General features: G+C 42.4%; 1 protein-coding gene and 1 long non-coding RNA gene across 15 annotated transcripts in view; one reads left to right on the top strand and one right to left on the bottom strand.

The window, feature by feature from the left end:
- Plcb4 (phospholipase C beta 4) overlaps nt 1-17,896 on the bottom strand; it is a 355,587-nt gene that overhangs the window by 40,316 nt on the left and 297,375 nt on the right. For 7 of the 14 annotated variants that reach the window (XM_076929818.1, XM_076929814.1, XM_076929823.1 and 4 more), the window contains 8 exons: nt 17,729-17,832; nt 14,475-14,510; nt 12,375-12,516; nt 11,533-11,617; nt 11,051-11,175; nt 9,176-9,227; nt 7,709-7,811; nt 6,498-6,662 (listed from right to left, as the gene is read on the bottom strand). In XM_076929818.1, coding sequence (XP_076785933.1) covers nt 6,498-6,662; nt 7,709-7,811; nt 9,176-9,227; nt 11,051-11,175; nt 11,533-11,617; nt 12,375-12,516; nt 14,475-14,510; nt 17,729-17,832 — 812 coding nt within the window. The remainder of the gene's footprint in view (nt 1-6,497; nt 6,663-7,708; nt 7,812-9,175; nt 9,228-11,050; nt 11,176-11,532; nt 11,618-12,374; nt 12,517-14,474; nt 14,511-17,728; nt 17,833-17,896) is intronic. The other 7 variants (XM_076929821.1, XM_076929817.1, XM_034494413.2 and 4 more) reach the window with 3 other exon arrangements.
- On the top strand, nt 9,941-17,734 carry LOC143441442 (uncharacterized). Its single transcript, XR_013108833.1, has 3 exons — nt 9,941-10,069; nt 13,420-15,871; nt 16,252-17,734. It is a non-coding gene; the product is annotated as an uncharacterized LOC143441442 (long non-coding RNA).

Below are 17,896 nucleotides of genomic sequence, written 5' to 3'. Positions count from 1 at the left end.
CCCAAAAGTCAGATCTGATGAGCAGTTTCAGGAAAATGAAACTGTCTAAACTTAATACACACACACACACACACACACACACACACACACACACACACTAAAATAATCACATGAAGACCTGCTTCAAAAGCAAAACAAAACATTTTGAAATAAATGTAAAAGAAATAGAAAGAAAAAAATCTTAGCATTCATACAGAAGTACTTAAGACTAGAGAACCAAAGGAATTCTTAGTTAACGAATTATATCAGTGGTATCAGTATACATAATTCCAAGCTATATGACAGAGTCATAGTAACAAATGCAGCATGACACTGGTACAAAATTATGCATGTAGATCAACAGACAGAGTTGAGGATGCCAATAAAAATTCATATAGCTATAGCCACTGTTTTCTAACACAGATGTCAAATGTATATATTGGAGATAAGAATAGTTTAATTAGCAAATAATTCTGGGAAAGAATAAAACTATACCCCTATCTTTGAATAAAAATACATTCCACACAAACCAAAGAACTTCATGTAAGATCTGAAATTCTGAAAAAGTTGGAGGAAAACTTCCAGACATTGGCATAGGCAAGGACTTTCCAAATAGAACTCCACTTGCTCAGAAAATAATCCAACAATTGACAATAGAGACTCCTGAAATTAAAACACTTTTCAACTCCAAGGGAACCAGTAAATAACATTTGAGTGGGAGAAAATCTTTGTTAGCTATAAATCAGTTGGAGGGTGGATATCTAGAATATACAAAGAAGAAGAAAAACCTACCAACAAGTAATCAAACAATCTAGTCAATACACTGCCCAGTGAAATGAGCAGTTCTCAAAATGGGTCCTATACATGGGAGCTGGCTGAGCAGTTAAGAGCACTTATTGCTCTTCCAGAGGACCCAGCCTAAAGTCTTTGCACCCACATGGCAGCTTACAACCATCTATAACTCCAGTTCCAGGGAACCCCATACCCTATTCTGGCTGCCATGGGCATCAGTCATGTAAATGGTACATAGATATTGCGAAGAAAATACCCATATGCATTAGATAAAAATAATTTTATAAAGAAAGATACAAATGGCAAATAAGCATGTGAAAAAATATACTGAACTTCAGAAGTCATTAGGAAGATGCAAATTTATCAATATTGAGGTTTCACCCCACTCAGAATGGCGATCCTTAAGAAAAGAAATGGCATGAAATATTGACAAAGATGTGGACAAAAAAGAAGCTGTATATAGTGCTGGTCGGAATGCATAGTCCATGCACTATAGAAGCCAGTGTGAAGGTTCCTCAAGAAACTAGAAGTAGATGTGTCATGTGACCTAGACATACCACCTGACATTTACCCAAGTGTAGTGAGCCGCTGTTTCAGCTGGTTCAGTGGCTACACGTTTGCATTTCCAAGATTGGCCCTAGCCGCTTGTTTCTCCAGATGTAAACATTTAGCGGCGCAGTTGCTAGGCAGATGGGCGTGCCTTAGTCACTGCCAATCCCGAGGCATATTGGGTAGTGAACAAACAGCCAACCAGAAGTGAATACGTCACCCTAGACGGTACTTTTAGCGGGGCCCCTGCCTTCCCCCTTCCCTTCCGCCTTCCCTTTCCTTTCCCCTTTCGCGTCTCTCCGCGTTCTCCACGTGGATTATTAAGAATAAAGCCTCGCTTACAGTAACTACCTAACCTCTGCGTCTCGTGATTTCGCCGCGGATGCAAAGCTCAAAGGAACGCGCGTTAGATCTGGTGCCGAGAACCCGGGTGAGTCCACGCGGGTTTTCCCACGCGGCAGAAGTCTCTACGCGTTAGCGGAAGGGCCTTGAGCTAAGAGGACGGTTAACAAACTGTGGATGTGCGAGGTCACCTCTGGAAGATATGCTTAGGATAGAAACCTTCGTTGCGGGTAGATATTCAACCATTGCCACCGCAATGATAGCTAGGCTCTTGTTTGTGTTGCTTACAAGTCAAGAGATCTCAAGAGAGGTTCGTCCCAGGCTATCAGAACCAGAGTGTGTTAGTGTGAGCCGGCAGGGACAGGCCACCGAGCCTGGGGGTCAGGCCGCGGAGCCTGGAAAAATAGATTGCTCAAAAAGAAATAGGACTACTGCAGAGTCCATTAAGCTTGGAGACCCTCCGCCGGATGGCGGAGAGAGAACGGAGGTCAAAGGGACCCCCCTATACTTCATTAAGGAGCCTGACTCCATAGAACTGGGCAGCTCCGAAGAGGAAGCAGCCGCTTGTGCTAAGATCTTAAGTCACTCAGCCCAGCCCCACCGACCTCCGGAGCCAGCGGCTCGCTCAGGCTCGGCTTCTCGGCTCGGGCTGTGGGAACAGAGACGCTGCGACAGGGCCTGGGTCAGACGAGTTACAGAGGCGTCTGCGCGGCTTGCAGTCCGGCAGACAGAGGAAGCCGGGCAGTGGTGGCGCACGCCTTTAATCCCAGCACTTGGGAGGCACAAGTTAGAACAGATGCCAGTGATGGAACAAGGGATTTTTGCAAAACCGCGCACAGCCGCCGCGGCGGAACCGCGCGCCGCAGAGACGGAACCGCGCGCGACAGCGGGGAAACATGGGAACAAGAGGATACAGGATTGGCTAAGGGCCTGCTGTGGCCCGGGGTGGGAAGCTTTTTGTGTTTGTTTCACAGGTGGAGGCAGTTCAATCTGGGTCCCCACGTGGCTGCTGCGGCCAAAATGGCGGAGCGACGGCGGTCGCAACGGCGGAGCGCGGCCTGGAGCCGCTGGCCCCCCGTGGTGCAGACGCAGCTGCAGGAGCGAGAGGCTTCGGAGGAACAGAAAGAAGGAAGCTAGATTACAAGATTTTGCCATTTAAGGCTGAGTATATCGCTGTGGGATTCTATCAAATCTTAAACTATTCCAGAGGTTTTTAGTTCAAATTTAAGGTTTAAATAAAAGCAAATGGCAGGCAGGCAGGCAGAGGGAGGTTAAGTACATTTACATTTGAATTTAAGACACACAGGCTGCTCTTCCTTCTGAGTCTAAAGGCCAGATCCTAAAAATTGTACTTATGAAATATGGTTCAAATTATTTTAATTCCTTTATAATCAAAGTTGTTAAAAATAAGATTCCTTAGATTCCTTTAATATGTGTTACAATTATTAGAGAATAAAATTGGCTTTTATCCGATATTCTCATGGGACAAAAAAAGATTGGTTATTAAATTAATCCAAAAAAATAAAGTTCAAATTTAAGTTTTATACAGCCTAACTTGTTTTCTCCAGCTACCATTTCAATAAATGTTTACATAAAAAATATTTTTATACCATTCCTTTACATTTTTGGTAGAGGTAAAAGGTTTATAGGTAATAAATTTATTCATAATGTTTAAAAACCCATGGAACAATATTTGTTAAAAAATAATTGCTTCAGAAAATGGGTAATGTTTTATATTTTACATATATATACAAATTTTGTTACTTTAATACAAAAAGGGTAAGAGGTTAATTCCTTTGGTGTATATTATAGTTTATTACCGGATTTCTCTAAAGAAAATTTTTCTGCAAGCTATTGCTTCAATATAGCGAGCTTTTAAAAATTTTTAAAAATACTTGTTACTCCAAAAAAGGATTCAAAGACAGTGTCTTTCAATATTTGAGTCAAGTTGGGGTTAGAGAGATACCTCAGCCATTAAAAGCTGGACTTAATTTAAAATATAAAGGCTAAACTCCCAGCGGCCACATGGTGTCTCACAACCATTTGTGGTTGGGATCTAACGCCATCTTCTGGCTTTTGAGTGTACATGCAAAGAAAAATAGTTTACTTTTAATCTTGATTTACTCTTAGTAATTTTTAAAGGTTATTAAGAGATATTATTTGACTAAAACCTCATTTTAAGCTTACCATAGGAGGATTTAAACCTCTGTTTAATGTTTTCAAAGGGATGTAAGTCCTAAATTAAATCATATATATATTTTCTTGAGTTTATCTTGCTTCAACACAAATAAATTATGTGTTGTAGCCACTGTTAAAATGTTTAAAAGGGGTATATCTGCCTTTATCTTGTTAAATGTGTTTCATAAAGTACAGAATGTTTCGGCTACAAGATTTAATATCTCTAGCCATTTAAATAACATTAAAAAATTAATAAGGTGTTTAAAAATACATCAGCACAACCGGTGTTGGTGTGTGTAGACTCTTCATTTTTCTTTATGTTATCCAACTTTCAGAATAATTCTGATATCTTGGATTGTAAGAATGTTACATGCTTTTAGCACAAGGCTAAAATGGATCACTAGACCTAGCCTTGGTTGCACATGTGCCTACCTTTGTGCCCATCTCAGTACATCATTATAGAGATTTAAAATAGTCTTTGGTCAATCAGAGTTGATTGGCTCTAGCCCATGTAAAGGGGCCACATCCAGGTATTTCACCTCTAAGATTTGTGAATGATGCATTTACTTAAAGCCATAATCTTTCTGCTTATTTAAAAGGAAAGTGGAATGGGAAGTTGGACCAGATACCAACTATTACAAATCCGGATTTCCAGCCTTGATGGAGTGCGGATGGAGCCTGTTTCCTGTGGAGATTTTACTTCTTAAATGTCTTCTGCCCTTTTCTTTCTTTCTTTCTTTCTAAAGAGCGGGAATAGGCTTGCTTGGTACAGTTCTATGATGTGAATTAGTATTCATAGAAGGTTGGTTTGTAAGTTCAGAGCCCAGCAAAATAAGTGACAAGGTAGCCTAAAGCCTAAGCACTCGCAAGCCTTGGAGCAAGCATCCCTCCCTGAAATTTGATGATCTAGGCTGGAAAATAGCCTATGACAGAGACATGCTCAGTCTATGCACCCCAAGAGCTCAGCTCATTTGCACTGGGATAGATGAGAAGTCTTGTCCAGTCAGCTCTTGCCTAAATAATTGTGGTACTTAATAGTAGGTTGACAGCCCTTGCACTCCTGGGAGCTATACTCCATTGCACAGGAATGGGTGTCAATTCTCTTTATTTTTCCTTAGCCCATGCACCCAGAGGACTCGTTTCCATGGCACCTGGAAGGGTAAGGAAAAATTCTTCGGGCTATAAGCTCTTGATCGCTTATTCCCCCAAGATGGAGTTTGCTTGATCGGGTTTGAGTTCGAATCTTATTTGGTACTACATTTAATCGGCAAAAGGCTGTTTCATATTAATAATTTAAACAGGGAGAGATGTAGTGAGCCGCTGTTTCAGCTGGTTCAGTGGCTACACGTTTGCATTTCCAAGATTGGCCCTAGCCGCTTGTTTCTCCAGATGTAAACATTTAGCGGCGCAGTTGCTAGGCAGATGGGCGTGCCTTAGTCACTGCCAATCCCGAGGCATATTGGGTAGTGAACAAACAGCCAACCAGAAGTGAATACGTCACCCTAGACGGTACTTTTAGCGGGGCCCCTGCCTTCCCCCTTCCCTTCCGCCTTCCCTTTCCTTTCCCCTTTCGCGTCTCTCCGCGTTCTCCACGTGGATTATTAAGAATAAAGCCTCGCTTACAGTAACTACCTAACCTCTGCGTCTCGTGATTTCGCCGCGGATGCAAAGCTCAAAGGAACGCGCGTTAGACCCAAGTGACTCTAAGTGCCTATGCCAGGGAGGTACCTGCACATCTGTGTTCATTGCAGCACTAAACATCACAGCTAAGTTACAAACCAACCTAGGTGACCAGAGAAAGAAAATGCATATATGTATGCAAGGGACTTTTTCTCAGAGGAAAGAAATAACTATGTTTGTAAGAAATGATGGAACTGGTGATAATCATGTCAAATGAGATAACTCAGCACTTGCCAGACACATATCATACGCCTTTTCTGATATGTAGTTCTTCAGCCTGCTTTGCTTTCTCTCAGCCAGTTATTCTATTCTGAAATAAGTAGTCCCTATTTTGTTCGAAAAGATCAGAAGCCCATTCTCTTTGTTCCATGACAAATGGATGGAGCAGAAACACCTGGAAAATCTGTGTCCAAAAAGCTAGAAAACAGTTTTTTTTTTTTTTTTTTGCCTGACAGTTGAGCAGCCAAGGGAAATGACAGGCCTCTGCCTGCTCGCTGAGTTTTCAAAGCATCTTCAACAGAAGAGATCAAAGGCTGCACATGAGAGAGGATGTCTGCTTGCTTCCTGGACCTGGCAGACAGAACTGGGAGAAACTCTAAGCAGCGCTGCCTCTCTTCTGATCACAGGGCCCACCCGAGTCACAGCACTGACCTTGGAGCAGCCTTTCTCCTAACCTCTGAGCTGTGAGCACAGAACGAGACCTTCCAGTACACGAGAGTAGCCACGAGTAAAAGCACATCTAAAGCAGACCAGCATCTGGAAGTGTATTCTATGTGACTGAGATGTGCAAGGAAGGGGCAGAGCTGTAACAGCCAACTTGTTACACACAATTATATGGCAGTGACAGAGGTCACTTAGTAGATGAAGAGAAGAAGCCAAGTTGCTGTGGTGAGTGGCATTCCTCTATCCTGTGGGCTCTATGCAGAAAATCAGTACCCTAGTTACTGTGTAACGGTGACACACTGCTAATGTCTTACCTTCCGAAACACGAATGATTCTTCATTGTAAACTGGGTTGAGTCCATTGTTCATAACCATGCGGGTTCGGAACTCCTTCCGTATGGTGTCAGTGGGCAGCCCGTACATATCGACTTCCACGTATGTGCCGATCTTCTTATCTGACAGGAACTGCCCCGATATAACCTGCAGTTACACAGACATAGGGTGGGGGAACAGTGGCCTCATCGTGAGTATTGGTGGCAAGATGTGAGGAAAACTTTTGTTGGGGAATTTTCAATCAATACAAATATTTGATCTTTTCTCTGGAATTTTCTATATTAAAACCAAAACAGTTTTTGAGTAACTACTTTTTGAAAGCAAAATTTCTAGGCAGAGGTTACAAATGTACTATCCTCTAAGTATGTCTAGAAAAACAGCAAGGAAATATATAGGTGAAGAATATTATGAAGACATCACACCCTCAGCAGGGCTTTGTCACTGAGGTGTCCAGATCTGTGGCATGAGCAATGGCTGTGGCTATGTCCTGAGGTCCCTTCTCGTTCTTGGATTCTATCAGGTTACACATCAACCCCTGAATTCTTTTAGAAGTCTTGCATAGAAACCCAGAAAAAGAAAATCAGTGCTACCCTCAGTCTGCTTTCTTTAATGCCATTAACACTGGTTAGCGGTGAGAGACTTGTTTAATTGTAAAGGTCAGGGTTGAATTTTATCTGTTATAATGCTAGGGACTTACTGATTTTCCATTTACTTTCCAAACAGCTAAGCCGTTCATTTATCTGTTTCTCATGTTATCTAATTTTAAAACTGCTTTTTTTTTTTGAAGTATAAGTAATGTACACTGAACTATATGCAGTTCGTTCTGAGGTAAGATCAATTTTCTGGACATGTGGGCATGGCTTTAAAACTGTCACCACAGTGAAGACAGCAAGCATTTCTAGTGCCCCGGGAGCTTCTCTGTGACCTTTGTAATCTGCCCCTTCCGCCTGTGTCCAGGCACAGGTGCTGATCTGCTTCCTGTCATCATAGCTTACATCTCTCAGAACTTCACGTGAATGTAATCAGATGCGAGATACTTTCTGGATGGTCTACTTCACTTAAAGCGGCTCATAGTTTTAGTAGCAAAAACTCAGACGACAGTAAACAGTTCTTACTACGTGACATTAAACATGTCTTCTTCTAGGTGCGTTTGTATATGTATGTATGTTTACAGTCTGTGGTGACCTGCTTACCTGCACTGAGCATGTGGCTGCAATAACCCCGTCCACAGGGGTTTCAGAGAAGGGATCAAATGTCCGATCAGGCCGCCTCATGAAATCTGGCTTGAGAAGGTACCTGGCAGGACAGAGGCACAGGGGTTTATTCTACTGGTGGCTTGTGCAATGGCTTAATTACAAGATACCTCCTTTCTCTCTTAGGAACTCTCAGTTCCATAACTCAGGAGTTACACTTTCAGGCAGAAGATTCCAAGGATCCCGAGGAGCATCAGACAACCAACCCAGGCTGCCCCGAGGGCGTTGTGCTAATAAAGGACAGACCATTTCTTTGTTTGAACAAGGGGAAGAGAAAATACTGATAAGCTGCCTCCTTTGACCAAAGGCTTAGTTTCTGAGTCCCTTTACATTTGGCCAAGTCTTTGCCTCGTTTCCTTGTAGAATCGACTGAAGATGAATCCTGCAAAGACTACATGTTAACTGTAGCTAACATGGCTGTGGGCCTTTTCTTGCTAGCTACATAACTCATAAAGTGCCCTTCAGAGTACACAGCACAGGGCGATGTAGTGCTGACTCCAGGGGTGAGAGAGACTCAGAGGGAAGGGCTTTGGCAGTGTTCAGGCGCTCTGGCAGATAACTACCAGACGCACACAGGCAGAGAGTATACAGATGGAAGAGTTGTTCTTAATGCAGAGCTGCTGAAAACCTGTTGTCTCGCCTCGTTCTCCATGATGGAGATTAAGGTAGCCCACCCGGCAAGCCACCACAGAGAACTCCTAGACAGCATTACCAGTGGACAGCAGAGAATTCCTATGCATCCATCTGGGAGCCACTGGGCTGCGGTCTCAGCTGAGTTTCCCATGCTTACAGAATTCGAGTTCTGGACTTTTATTCAACTTCTCGGTATTCCAGAAGAACTAACATTTCCTACTTTGCTACTTGGTTCACAGATTTTTAAGTGTTATTTAAGTAAAATAGAACAACATTCACAGCATTATATAACTCCTATTTATAAACATGCAAAAGATTCAAGAGAGGATGAAAGTTTATTCCTGGCTAAATTAAATTCAACTTTACACCCACAGCTTCATTTGAAATGAAATTTACTTTATTTCTATATTCATCAGCAGCAAGGCTATACATATTTGATGCCTACATCTCTGACTGAAGCCCAAATGAGTGCGGCCCGTTGCCTGTCTCAGATACAAGAACCGCCACTATTGAATTGAGAATGAAGTGATCAAAGTCTAGAGTGTATGTGATGAACTGCATCCTTTGTGATTTTGAGAACCTGTTTAACAGAATGGGACAGGTAAAAGGTTGACTGTTTGTAAATACAATCGAACTATGGACTTCACTTATTTTTACCCACGCTTCAGAACTGGTATACATTCAGCTGTCCCTAATTGAAGATGACATGGTTTCATTAAAGCTGAGGTATGGAGTCTGAAACGAGGAGGCAACAATTTAAATGATATCACTCACCCGCAGGATCCATTATACTCAAATTTTCCTTGATTCAATTGCATCGCTAAATCTGTCAAAAGACAAAATAATTTAGCATCTCATCTCCCTGGACAGAGAAGATCCTGACAGGGTGACTGGAAACAAGAAAGCCTTATTATTCTGAGGTCCAAAGCTCTTTCCTTCACACTGTAGCATTCTACTGGCCTGGTTTAGGGCCCATGATTCTTCCACACTGAAATGACCTCATATATTTGGTTAAAATTAAACACCAGGTACGTTTTCATAGAGATTACCAAGCAGATTTGGTAAACAAGTCATACGATGTTTAACTCGATGTTCAGAGTAGAGACATACTAGTTGGGAATATATACACCAGCTACAGTTAGGTATATGCATCATCTCACTACCACATGGGACAGGGATGCCAGAGACCCACAGCAGGGCTATTAAGAACACGAAACTAGATTAGAAAAAACATATTATAAAATGGGTAAGAACCATAAAATTCATGGCCTACATGCTATGTGAGCATTAGAATTCTCATAGGCCTATCCTGGGAATGGGAAGACCGGGTTTATAATTTTTATTTCTTCTTATAAATAAGAGGAGGAGGAGGACGAGTAGGAGGACTAGGAGACGCAAGAGAAGCAGGAAGAGGAGCAGAAGGAGGAGGAACAGGAAGAGGAGGAAGAAGAAGAGGAAGAGGAGGAGGACAGGGAGGAGGAGGAAGAGGAGGAGGAGGAGCAGGAGGACTAGGAGAAGCAGGAGGAACAGGAGGGGGGAGTAACTAAACTAAGTGATATTTTTTTTTCTATTCTTCAGAATGAACTACACGGCTGCCCAGAAAATGAACTGCTTTAGGATCAGATTGTCCTTTATCACAAACTTGCTGGTGGGCAGCTTGAGTCCTTGGTAAGTAAAGCACTGTCATCCTTTTGTTCTGTCACTACGAAAAACACTCGAGATTCCTGGGCAAAGAGAGACCTGGGCAAAGACTCTTCTAGAAAGTACAGTGGTTAGGGTTCCACACAGTGACCCAGCTGTAAGGAGCTCTGGCCATCAGGGAGGCTCCCTCAGGGGTGAGAAATGCAGCCAGCTCATATTCCTGGGAAGCGCACTTGTAAAGCAAGGGACTGACCAGAAATGAGTTGCTATTCATCTGTTTTACTTTTATTCCTGTTTCTACCAAGCTTTAAAGCCGTGCAGAAGAACACCGTCATGTAAAATAAACATGGTTTGTGCTCTCTGCCTTTTTTATGCCTATTTTCATTCCCCTATCTGTAGTCATAGGATCATGGCCAGAGGCTCCTACACAAACTTTGAAAACTTCAAGCATCTGTACATTTACCCGAAGTTAGAATTTGTAGAAAAAGAATAAAGTGCCACTGTATGTTGAAAACCTGCCAGAGAATATACTCTGGAAGGTCGAATTAGAGTGTCTGATGGTATCTAACACTCTATATTGCATCTCACAGAGTTTTCCCTGGAAGTCTGTCATTTTATGGTAAGTGCTGCTGCCATCAGTGTTTGTTGAATGGATGCAGTGGTCGTGTTATTTTCCAACGGAGCACAGAGTCTAAGTTATCATACAAAGATACTCAAACTAAATTTCATCTCTGGGAAAAAAAAAGATACATCTTTGATAAGCTTTGATAGAGAAACCATTCATAACATTGATGGAAGGGATTAAAACTGAAATGTCATCTTCTATTGCGGCTTCATTTTGGGGATTTAATTTCTTACCATTATATAAATCCAAGAAAACAATTTTTTTTTTGTTTCACATGGCAGCTTCCTTTATAAACAAAATGCCTCCAGCATGGAGGCAGCTGCAAAGGCTGCCCTGTCCCAGGGTTCTTGTGGAATTCGGGGTCACTGGACATTAGCGCCTACCTGGGGTTTGATAGTTCAGTGAAACCATCTGGCAACCAGCGTTCCAGAAAATTTGAGGCATGTAATTACTGGAGTCAACTCTGCCCCCCTTGGGGTAAATGCGGCTCATTTGCCGCTTATTGTAACTGGGTAACTGATTAAGGAAATCCAAAAGCAGCCGGAGCAAACATACAACAGGGAACAACAAATGTGGCGGTGCAGGACAACGACAAGCAGGTAGATAACACGGGACCAATCCCCTTATAAATGCCGCTCAGAGGAACTCACAGCCCCAGCGTGCATTCTAGAAACTCTGCACGTCTGGGGAGGTCGTCATAGCTGCCAGGCTCTTCCTTCACCCACATCATTTTACAGCGCTACAGTAAAAAAATATACAAAAAAACCTAAATATTAAAATTATAGACAGCCGCTAATCTATTGCAGAGACCCCTGCCGGTCCTCAGGAACACGGTCCATCCCACAGAGTCAGTCCATTAGGATACTTTACAAACTCAATTGCGTGTGTCTTCAAGTAGCCAAGGCCAACGGACTCGTTAAAAGAAGACATGTTATAGTGAATATTGCGCTCTGTAAAAGAAAAGCAAAGATGTACTTAGAAACTCAGCCATTAAACCCCTCAAAAAGCAAGCAGCCGACACAATTACACCCAGGATCTTACATCCCAAACCAGAAAGTATTTGTGGCCCATGCTACATGCCTGTGTCAATTGCTCCAAGTTTCATTAACATTCTGTGCATGCGCTGAATTAAATGTGGAATCACTAAACAAATGACATGTACCCCAGTGTCATAGTCACTGCTGAGATAAATAGTTTTTGATAATAATGTACTCTTCAGTCCAGAAATGGTTAGGAAATATTTTTAACTCCTTTTGAACCAGCTTTTGTGGGGAACCAGCTTTTGAATAGGAGTTAGGTACCACAGAACAAATTTTATTTCCCCTATCTCAACGCATTTGTACCCACTGATGAACTTCTCCTCACTCTCCTACAGCCACAGATTACACAATATACACACACAGGAATCCAGACAGGTACTATGCCTCATAAATATTACTAATATAGTTTGTCATAACAGTGTAAACAAAGAAGCCTTACAAAAGCATGCGGATACAAGCTAACAAGTCGCAGTCTTGCACTGCCACCTTGTGGATAATTTGTAGAATGACAGCATAATACCACCACAAACACAGGACCACATGCAGTCTATATGAATCAACTCAGAAGAAGTGGACATCCACAAAGAAAAACAGCAACAAATCAAATGACATCCAGTGTGACAGGAAAGCAGACAGAAAAGCTATTGCATTTAACCTGTAATGTTACCTTCAGCCACATGGAAACCTTGAAACTTCACAGGCTGTGCATAGTTGATCATCGTGGACAAATATGGATGGATATTCGTGGTAGCACCTACGTATTTATAAGATGCCATCCATGCCTGCTCATCCTCTACGGTGACCAGGCCCTGTGAGCACAAGGACAAGCCGGTTTAAGTGGATGGCTTCAAAGGGACTCACCGATTTAGTTTAGGCATCCTGAATAAAGAGTATTTGCATATGCATAAATTCATATGTAACAGACCTTGTTGCTCTCTTAAAGCTTTACTTTAAAAGTCATTGGTCTACTTAATACAAAAGGAGATAACATGAAAACATTCGTTTTATCTGTCAGATTTTCAAAGGACTTTCAAATATTCAAGAAATATTTCTTTGCTGGGTCTCGCCTGCAACACAGACAGTGATAGCAATATTACCATCTAAGCCAATACACAAAGCTCAGCCGAGTGTCTATCAGCATTGGCAATACATCAGAGTCACCCGCAGGCTTTGTGGGCATAAACTCCTGGGCCCCGGAAGAGATGTGAGGGAGGAAGCCCAAAGAGCTGTCATTCCACAGCCGGGGTTTCAGGCACTGTCCATGGGGAACTGGAGACCACGTTTTACAGTAATCTCGTCCAGAACTTTCGGCACACACACATACATAGGATTTAGCTATGTCTATTAAAGTATTTACTATTAAAAAAACTTGATAACTTGCTACATAGGATGTATTACATTGTACAGAGAAAAACTCCAAACTATTGTTTGCATTTCTTGATAAATCGAAGCAAAAAGAACTCATTCAGCAACAAAATAATGTTCCAAATGTGGTCAGTATTTTGAGAACTCTGCAGTTATTTTCCTCGAAGAGACTCAATCCAGAAAAATGAAACAGCTCAGGTGCACAACGATCAGTTCGCTTATCTGTTCATTTTAGCTGATGACTTAACCTCTGTGTCTTCAACATCAACCTGCTTTTACCTGTGAAAGCCTGTGATAAAATCATCTGTATATGACACTTGTGTCTATTTTCATCTTTTTCCATATAGGCCCAAACTCCACCCACCATGCCAAATATGGGCAAAAGCCATGCCTGTTTTGTCCTATGTGTTTCATGCTCAGAACACCAGTGCTACTATATGTTGGAACCATGAGGGATGCCCGCCGTGCTGTCTGTGGGGCCCTGTTGCATTTAGACTGAGATCTTCTCATCTTACTGAACTTGAAAGATTATGGAATATGCCACTGAGTATCATGAGAACTCCCACCAGCCACAGGGCAAGACTGAGGCCTCGGGGACTAAAATCATCCAGCTAACATATGGAAAATATCAAATCGGCCGGTCTGTGTACTGCTGACCCTACTGTCTTATGAAAATCAATCCAGGCACAGAGGATCCTTGCAAACACAGAAGGGTATCCCTTCAGGCTCAACGGTCAGGAAATAAGATAACACTTCATTCTATATACAACAAGACCCTACAGACAGCAAGTCAGGATTTTCTGTGTTCTGAATTGTGAGTGAGAATCCAGGGAATAGGCAAATACTGTGTGTAACTGTCACTGGTCTCGGCATTACACAACAAAATACATGTACAAATACAAACAAGAACCTTGTAGAGCACAAACAATAACAAAATGTAATATACTTTCTTCACAGTAAGGCCAGTGCCCAGTAAGACTGAATGAGTACCCTACGATGAATGCAGTCTGGAGCTAACCTTTCAGAGGATGGGCACCATCAGTACCACGGTCTATTCGACTACACCATCATATAGCTCTGATTAACTACTGGTTATTTTTATATTCACATTCAATATGCTAATAATTATGTAACCTCCCTTGTGTGAAATCTCACGCCACATAAGGAGGTGGCTCACTGCATTGAATACTTACTTTTAGGGAAACTGTCTCACCTTCCTTGGTTATATCTTAAATCAGCTTAATGGTTTCACTGCAACTAGATGAATCAGACATGTCAACAGTGTACCAATGAACAGTGACCCTGGCATTGCGTGGGCTGGGAAGATCACCAGTGTTAAATGTGAGAGGGCCACGTGTGGGTGTTTCCTGATGGAAAAATGCTTTGAGAATTATTTTGTTACCTTTTTGTTGTTTTCATGTTCAAGGTCATCTGAGGTCTAAATTAGAGAAAGAAAATTATTTTGTTTACCTCTCTAAAGGGCACATTTCCAAACTCATTAGCCTGTCCTTGGGTAAGTAAGCATATGTAAACTTCTTACTCTACTTATTTCTTATAATGTTAAGTTATTGATAACACGAAGCCGTCATCTAAAGCAAATGTCGCAGATATTCTAAGTTCATGGTTTTATACTTTTATCAATTCTCATTGTGATGCTATTTCCCTCCCTTGTTGACAGTCTAAGTTGTTTCACTGTAAACATTTCGCTGAGAATTAAAGCATGAAGGTTGAAAATGGTTGTCCATGTGGCCACCTTCCCTTAAATGTAACGTGGAGTGCAGATGGTCTTCGGTAAGCCAACATTCATGTTTGTGACTCAGTGTTGGCATCCCCACCAAAAGCATATGGTGAACCCTAATTTCAGTGTGATGGACTGATGGTCTCCAACATGATAGCTTGTTTATGGGTTTTTTTTTTTCATTATGAGGGTGTGAGCTGATATTTATTCAGTGGAAACTCATTTGATACTTTCAGTTTGATCTTTAATGGCTAAGGGTACACTTTGGTGTCCCCTTGTGATGCAGGACAGTGGCTCCTTGTCAGCCACCTAAGCCTGAGGGTAAATGAACACTACAGTATACTGTGCTGCTAAGCTATACTGTCCAGTAAGTTAATTGTATTAGATTCATTATAACCTAAGTTTTCAACGTTTAAGAGTGGATTTATCATGATCACATAGTAAGTCAAGTTATATCCCAACTTGGAGAAGGGACTTGCTGGAGGTAATCAGGTCATAGGTGAATCCTCATGGCGAGGTTAGTGCTCTTATAAAAAGAGGTAAGAAAAATCTTACTTTCCTGTTTTCTTTCCACCATGGGACAATGTACCTGCTAAAAGAGATTTCTGGAACACATTGGCTTGCACTTTGACCTTGACAGCCATCCCAGAAATCATCAAGAAATACATTTTAGGTATTTGAACCAGCAAGTCTGATGTTTTTGTTATGCGAGCCCCACCTGAGACAGTACTGATGAATACACTGTGTAGTGCAGCATCATCCTGAGTCTCAGTGGGTATCTGTACTCTCGTGGAACTCACAATTCCCTATCATCAGAAATGATAACTTTCTTTTTTGACTTTTCTCCAAGACAATTAATCTCCTATCCTTCTGCCATTAAACCTTTGTACCCGAATCTCTGTCCATCACAATCACAAAGCAGGCATCCCTACATCACCTAGGACGACATCTTTACACTGCTGTGATCTCATCTATTCTCACCACACTACTGCTTCCTTTCTAGAGCATGAGAGACATCATCCAGATTGAAAGGAGCATCCGGTCCACATCTCACATCTCAGGTACCAGCCTGTTCGATTCTTTCAAGGCAAAGCTCGCAAAGACAGAAACAATTCCTACCCCATTCTGCCTGTCTGTTCTGCCGCTTCCTTTCCTCCAAGCACTCTACCAAAATTTTTCAATTTGCCATTGACTTCCATGCTACTAACCTAGTGGACACAGGTCTCCCTATCCAGTCCTTCAACAGCATCCAAAGCCCATAACTGTCCTGTTCTCTTTTGTGTGGATGCTGGCAAAGCCTCTGCTCTTCCCCCGTCAGCTCCCTATGGATCAGGGCACCACACAGGCCTCCTTTTCCACCCCTTGTGAGTCATCTCAACAATTCCCATAGCTTCAAACATTAACTCTTGAACTCACTTCTCTTGCTCAACCTCCCTTCTAGACACAGGCGCTGTTGTATGAGTGCTGACAACCATGGTAATGAGGATGAAAGTAATGAGAGCATAGCAGACCAGCTACTACATATACAGGGGCTGCCGCGTTCGTTTACTCTGTGGTGAGTACCTGATGAAACGGACATTCTTACCTTCATTTTCAAGATGGAGAAACAAAGGCAAAGAGAGGTTAAATAACTTACCCAAGGTTAGATAGGACAAGAGGTCAGGGTATCGATTCTCCTCCTCCTCTGAACTTCCACTGGAATAGCTTACAGACCTCTCCAGTTGCCTGTCCCACTGGAAACTGCCGAGTCCTTTCTCATTGTTTCCCACTCCAGTAAACAGTACCACTGTCTACCCTGTTCCTCCAACAAGGATTCCAGGAGGTTACCTTGTTTCTCCTTACCTTCATGTTCAGTCCATCATTCGGAAACCGTACCATTGTCTGTGCCCTTGCTACACCTTGGACCACTCTATCCTCTCCCTCTCCCGTTTAACCACCAGGGGCTGCTTCTGACCCATCGAGAGCCCACTCTCAATGTTTTCCACACGTTTGCCCTTACTTTCCTCCAGGCGAGAGTCCACAAAGGGACCACCATAGTCTTCTACTAGATCACACTCTCTCCCCATTTAGTTCTATGCGAAACGGAGCGTGTTTCAACTACAGTTTTAATTTCTCGTAGAAACTTCCAAGATTCTGAATTATTTAACTCCCACCTGACACATGTCACCCTGCTTCACCCTATGATCCTCCAATTTGCTCCACTGGTGCCATCTCTGCTCTTAATGTGGTCCTTCGGTGTGAAATGTCACTCTGTTCTTCTGCATGGTAAATTCCTCTTTGCCTTATTCCAGTCACCAGGTTCTCTCCGTGTCTCCACTTCAGCACTCACTTTTATTTTCATAATAGTACTAGCCACGACTGAATTATAGAATTCCCTGACTCTTTACTCTCTGTTTCAAAAGGCAAAATGAAAGTCCATTTTGACCTGTTTAGGGCAGTCTGTCCTACACTGAGCCTGACAAGTTCCATGAACCCAACAACAATTTTCCCTGGCTGAATGGCTGGGCCCTTCATACTTTTGCTAGGAGGATGGTTTGCTCACCAGCTGGGCCAGCTCTGTACCGAGGCTTCATTTGGCATATCCACAACATAGCTGCCTAATGATGCCAACAGGCTGATCTTTGGCCCTGGGATACTGGGATACTCATCGTCTCTACTACAATAAACGGTGATATTTAAAAGAGCCTCTCCAACTGGGTAGTGACCATTAGAGGGTACAATCAATGAGTAATTTATAGGTCCTCTGAAACTTAATAGTATGAGTGTGTCAAATTCTGGTCCCACAGCAGAGAATTTTGTCCTATATAATTAGAGAGAAAAACACAATACCTGGTTCTCCTCTTGTCATAGCCCCAAAAGTCCACAATAACTGCCACCCCTTAAAAACCATGAAAGGACAGGAATACAATGTCTCAGACCTTCTTGACACTGTTTGCAACCGCTTCCTTGTGACTGTAGTCATCGGCAGAAAGTTCATTTCCAAATTTGTATTCAGGGTGGGCTTCTTCCTCTTGATCAGCTGCTTAACAGATAGAAAGACAATCCATGAAGCCAAATTCAGACCCTGCCTGTAGCCTTAGGAGAAC

The sequence above is a fragment of the Arvicanthis niloticus genome, chromosome 2 (genome assembly GCF_011762505.2).
Source record: "Arvicanthis niloticus isolate mArvNil1 chromosome 2, mArvNil1.pat.X, whole genome shotgun sequence".
In the NCBI taxonomy this organism is placed as follows: domain Eukaryota; kingdom Metazoa; phylum Chordata; class Mammalia; order Rodentia; family Muridae; genus Arvicanthis; species Arvicanthis niloticus.
This window is presented reverse-complemented; position numbering and strand designations above follow the sequence as displayed.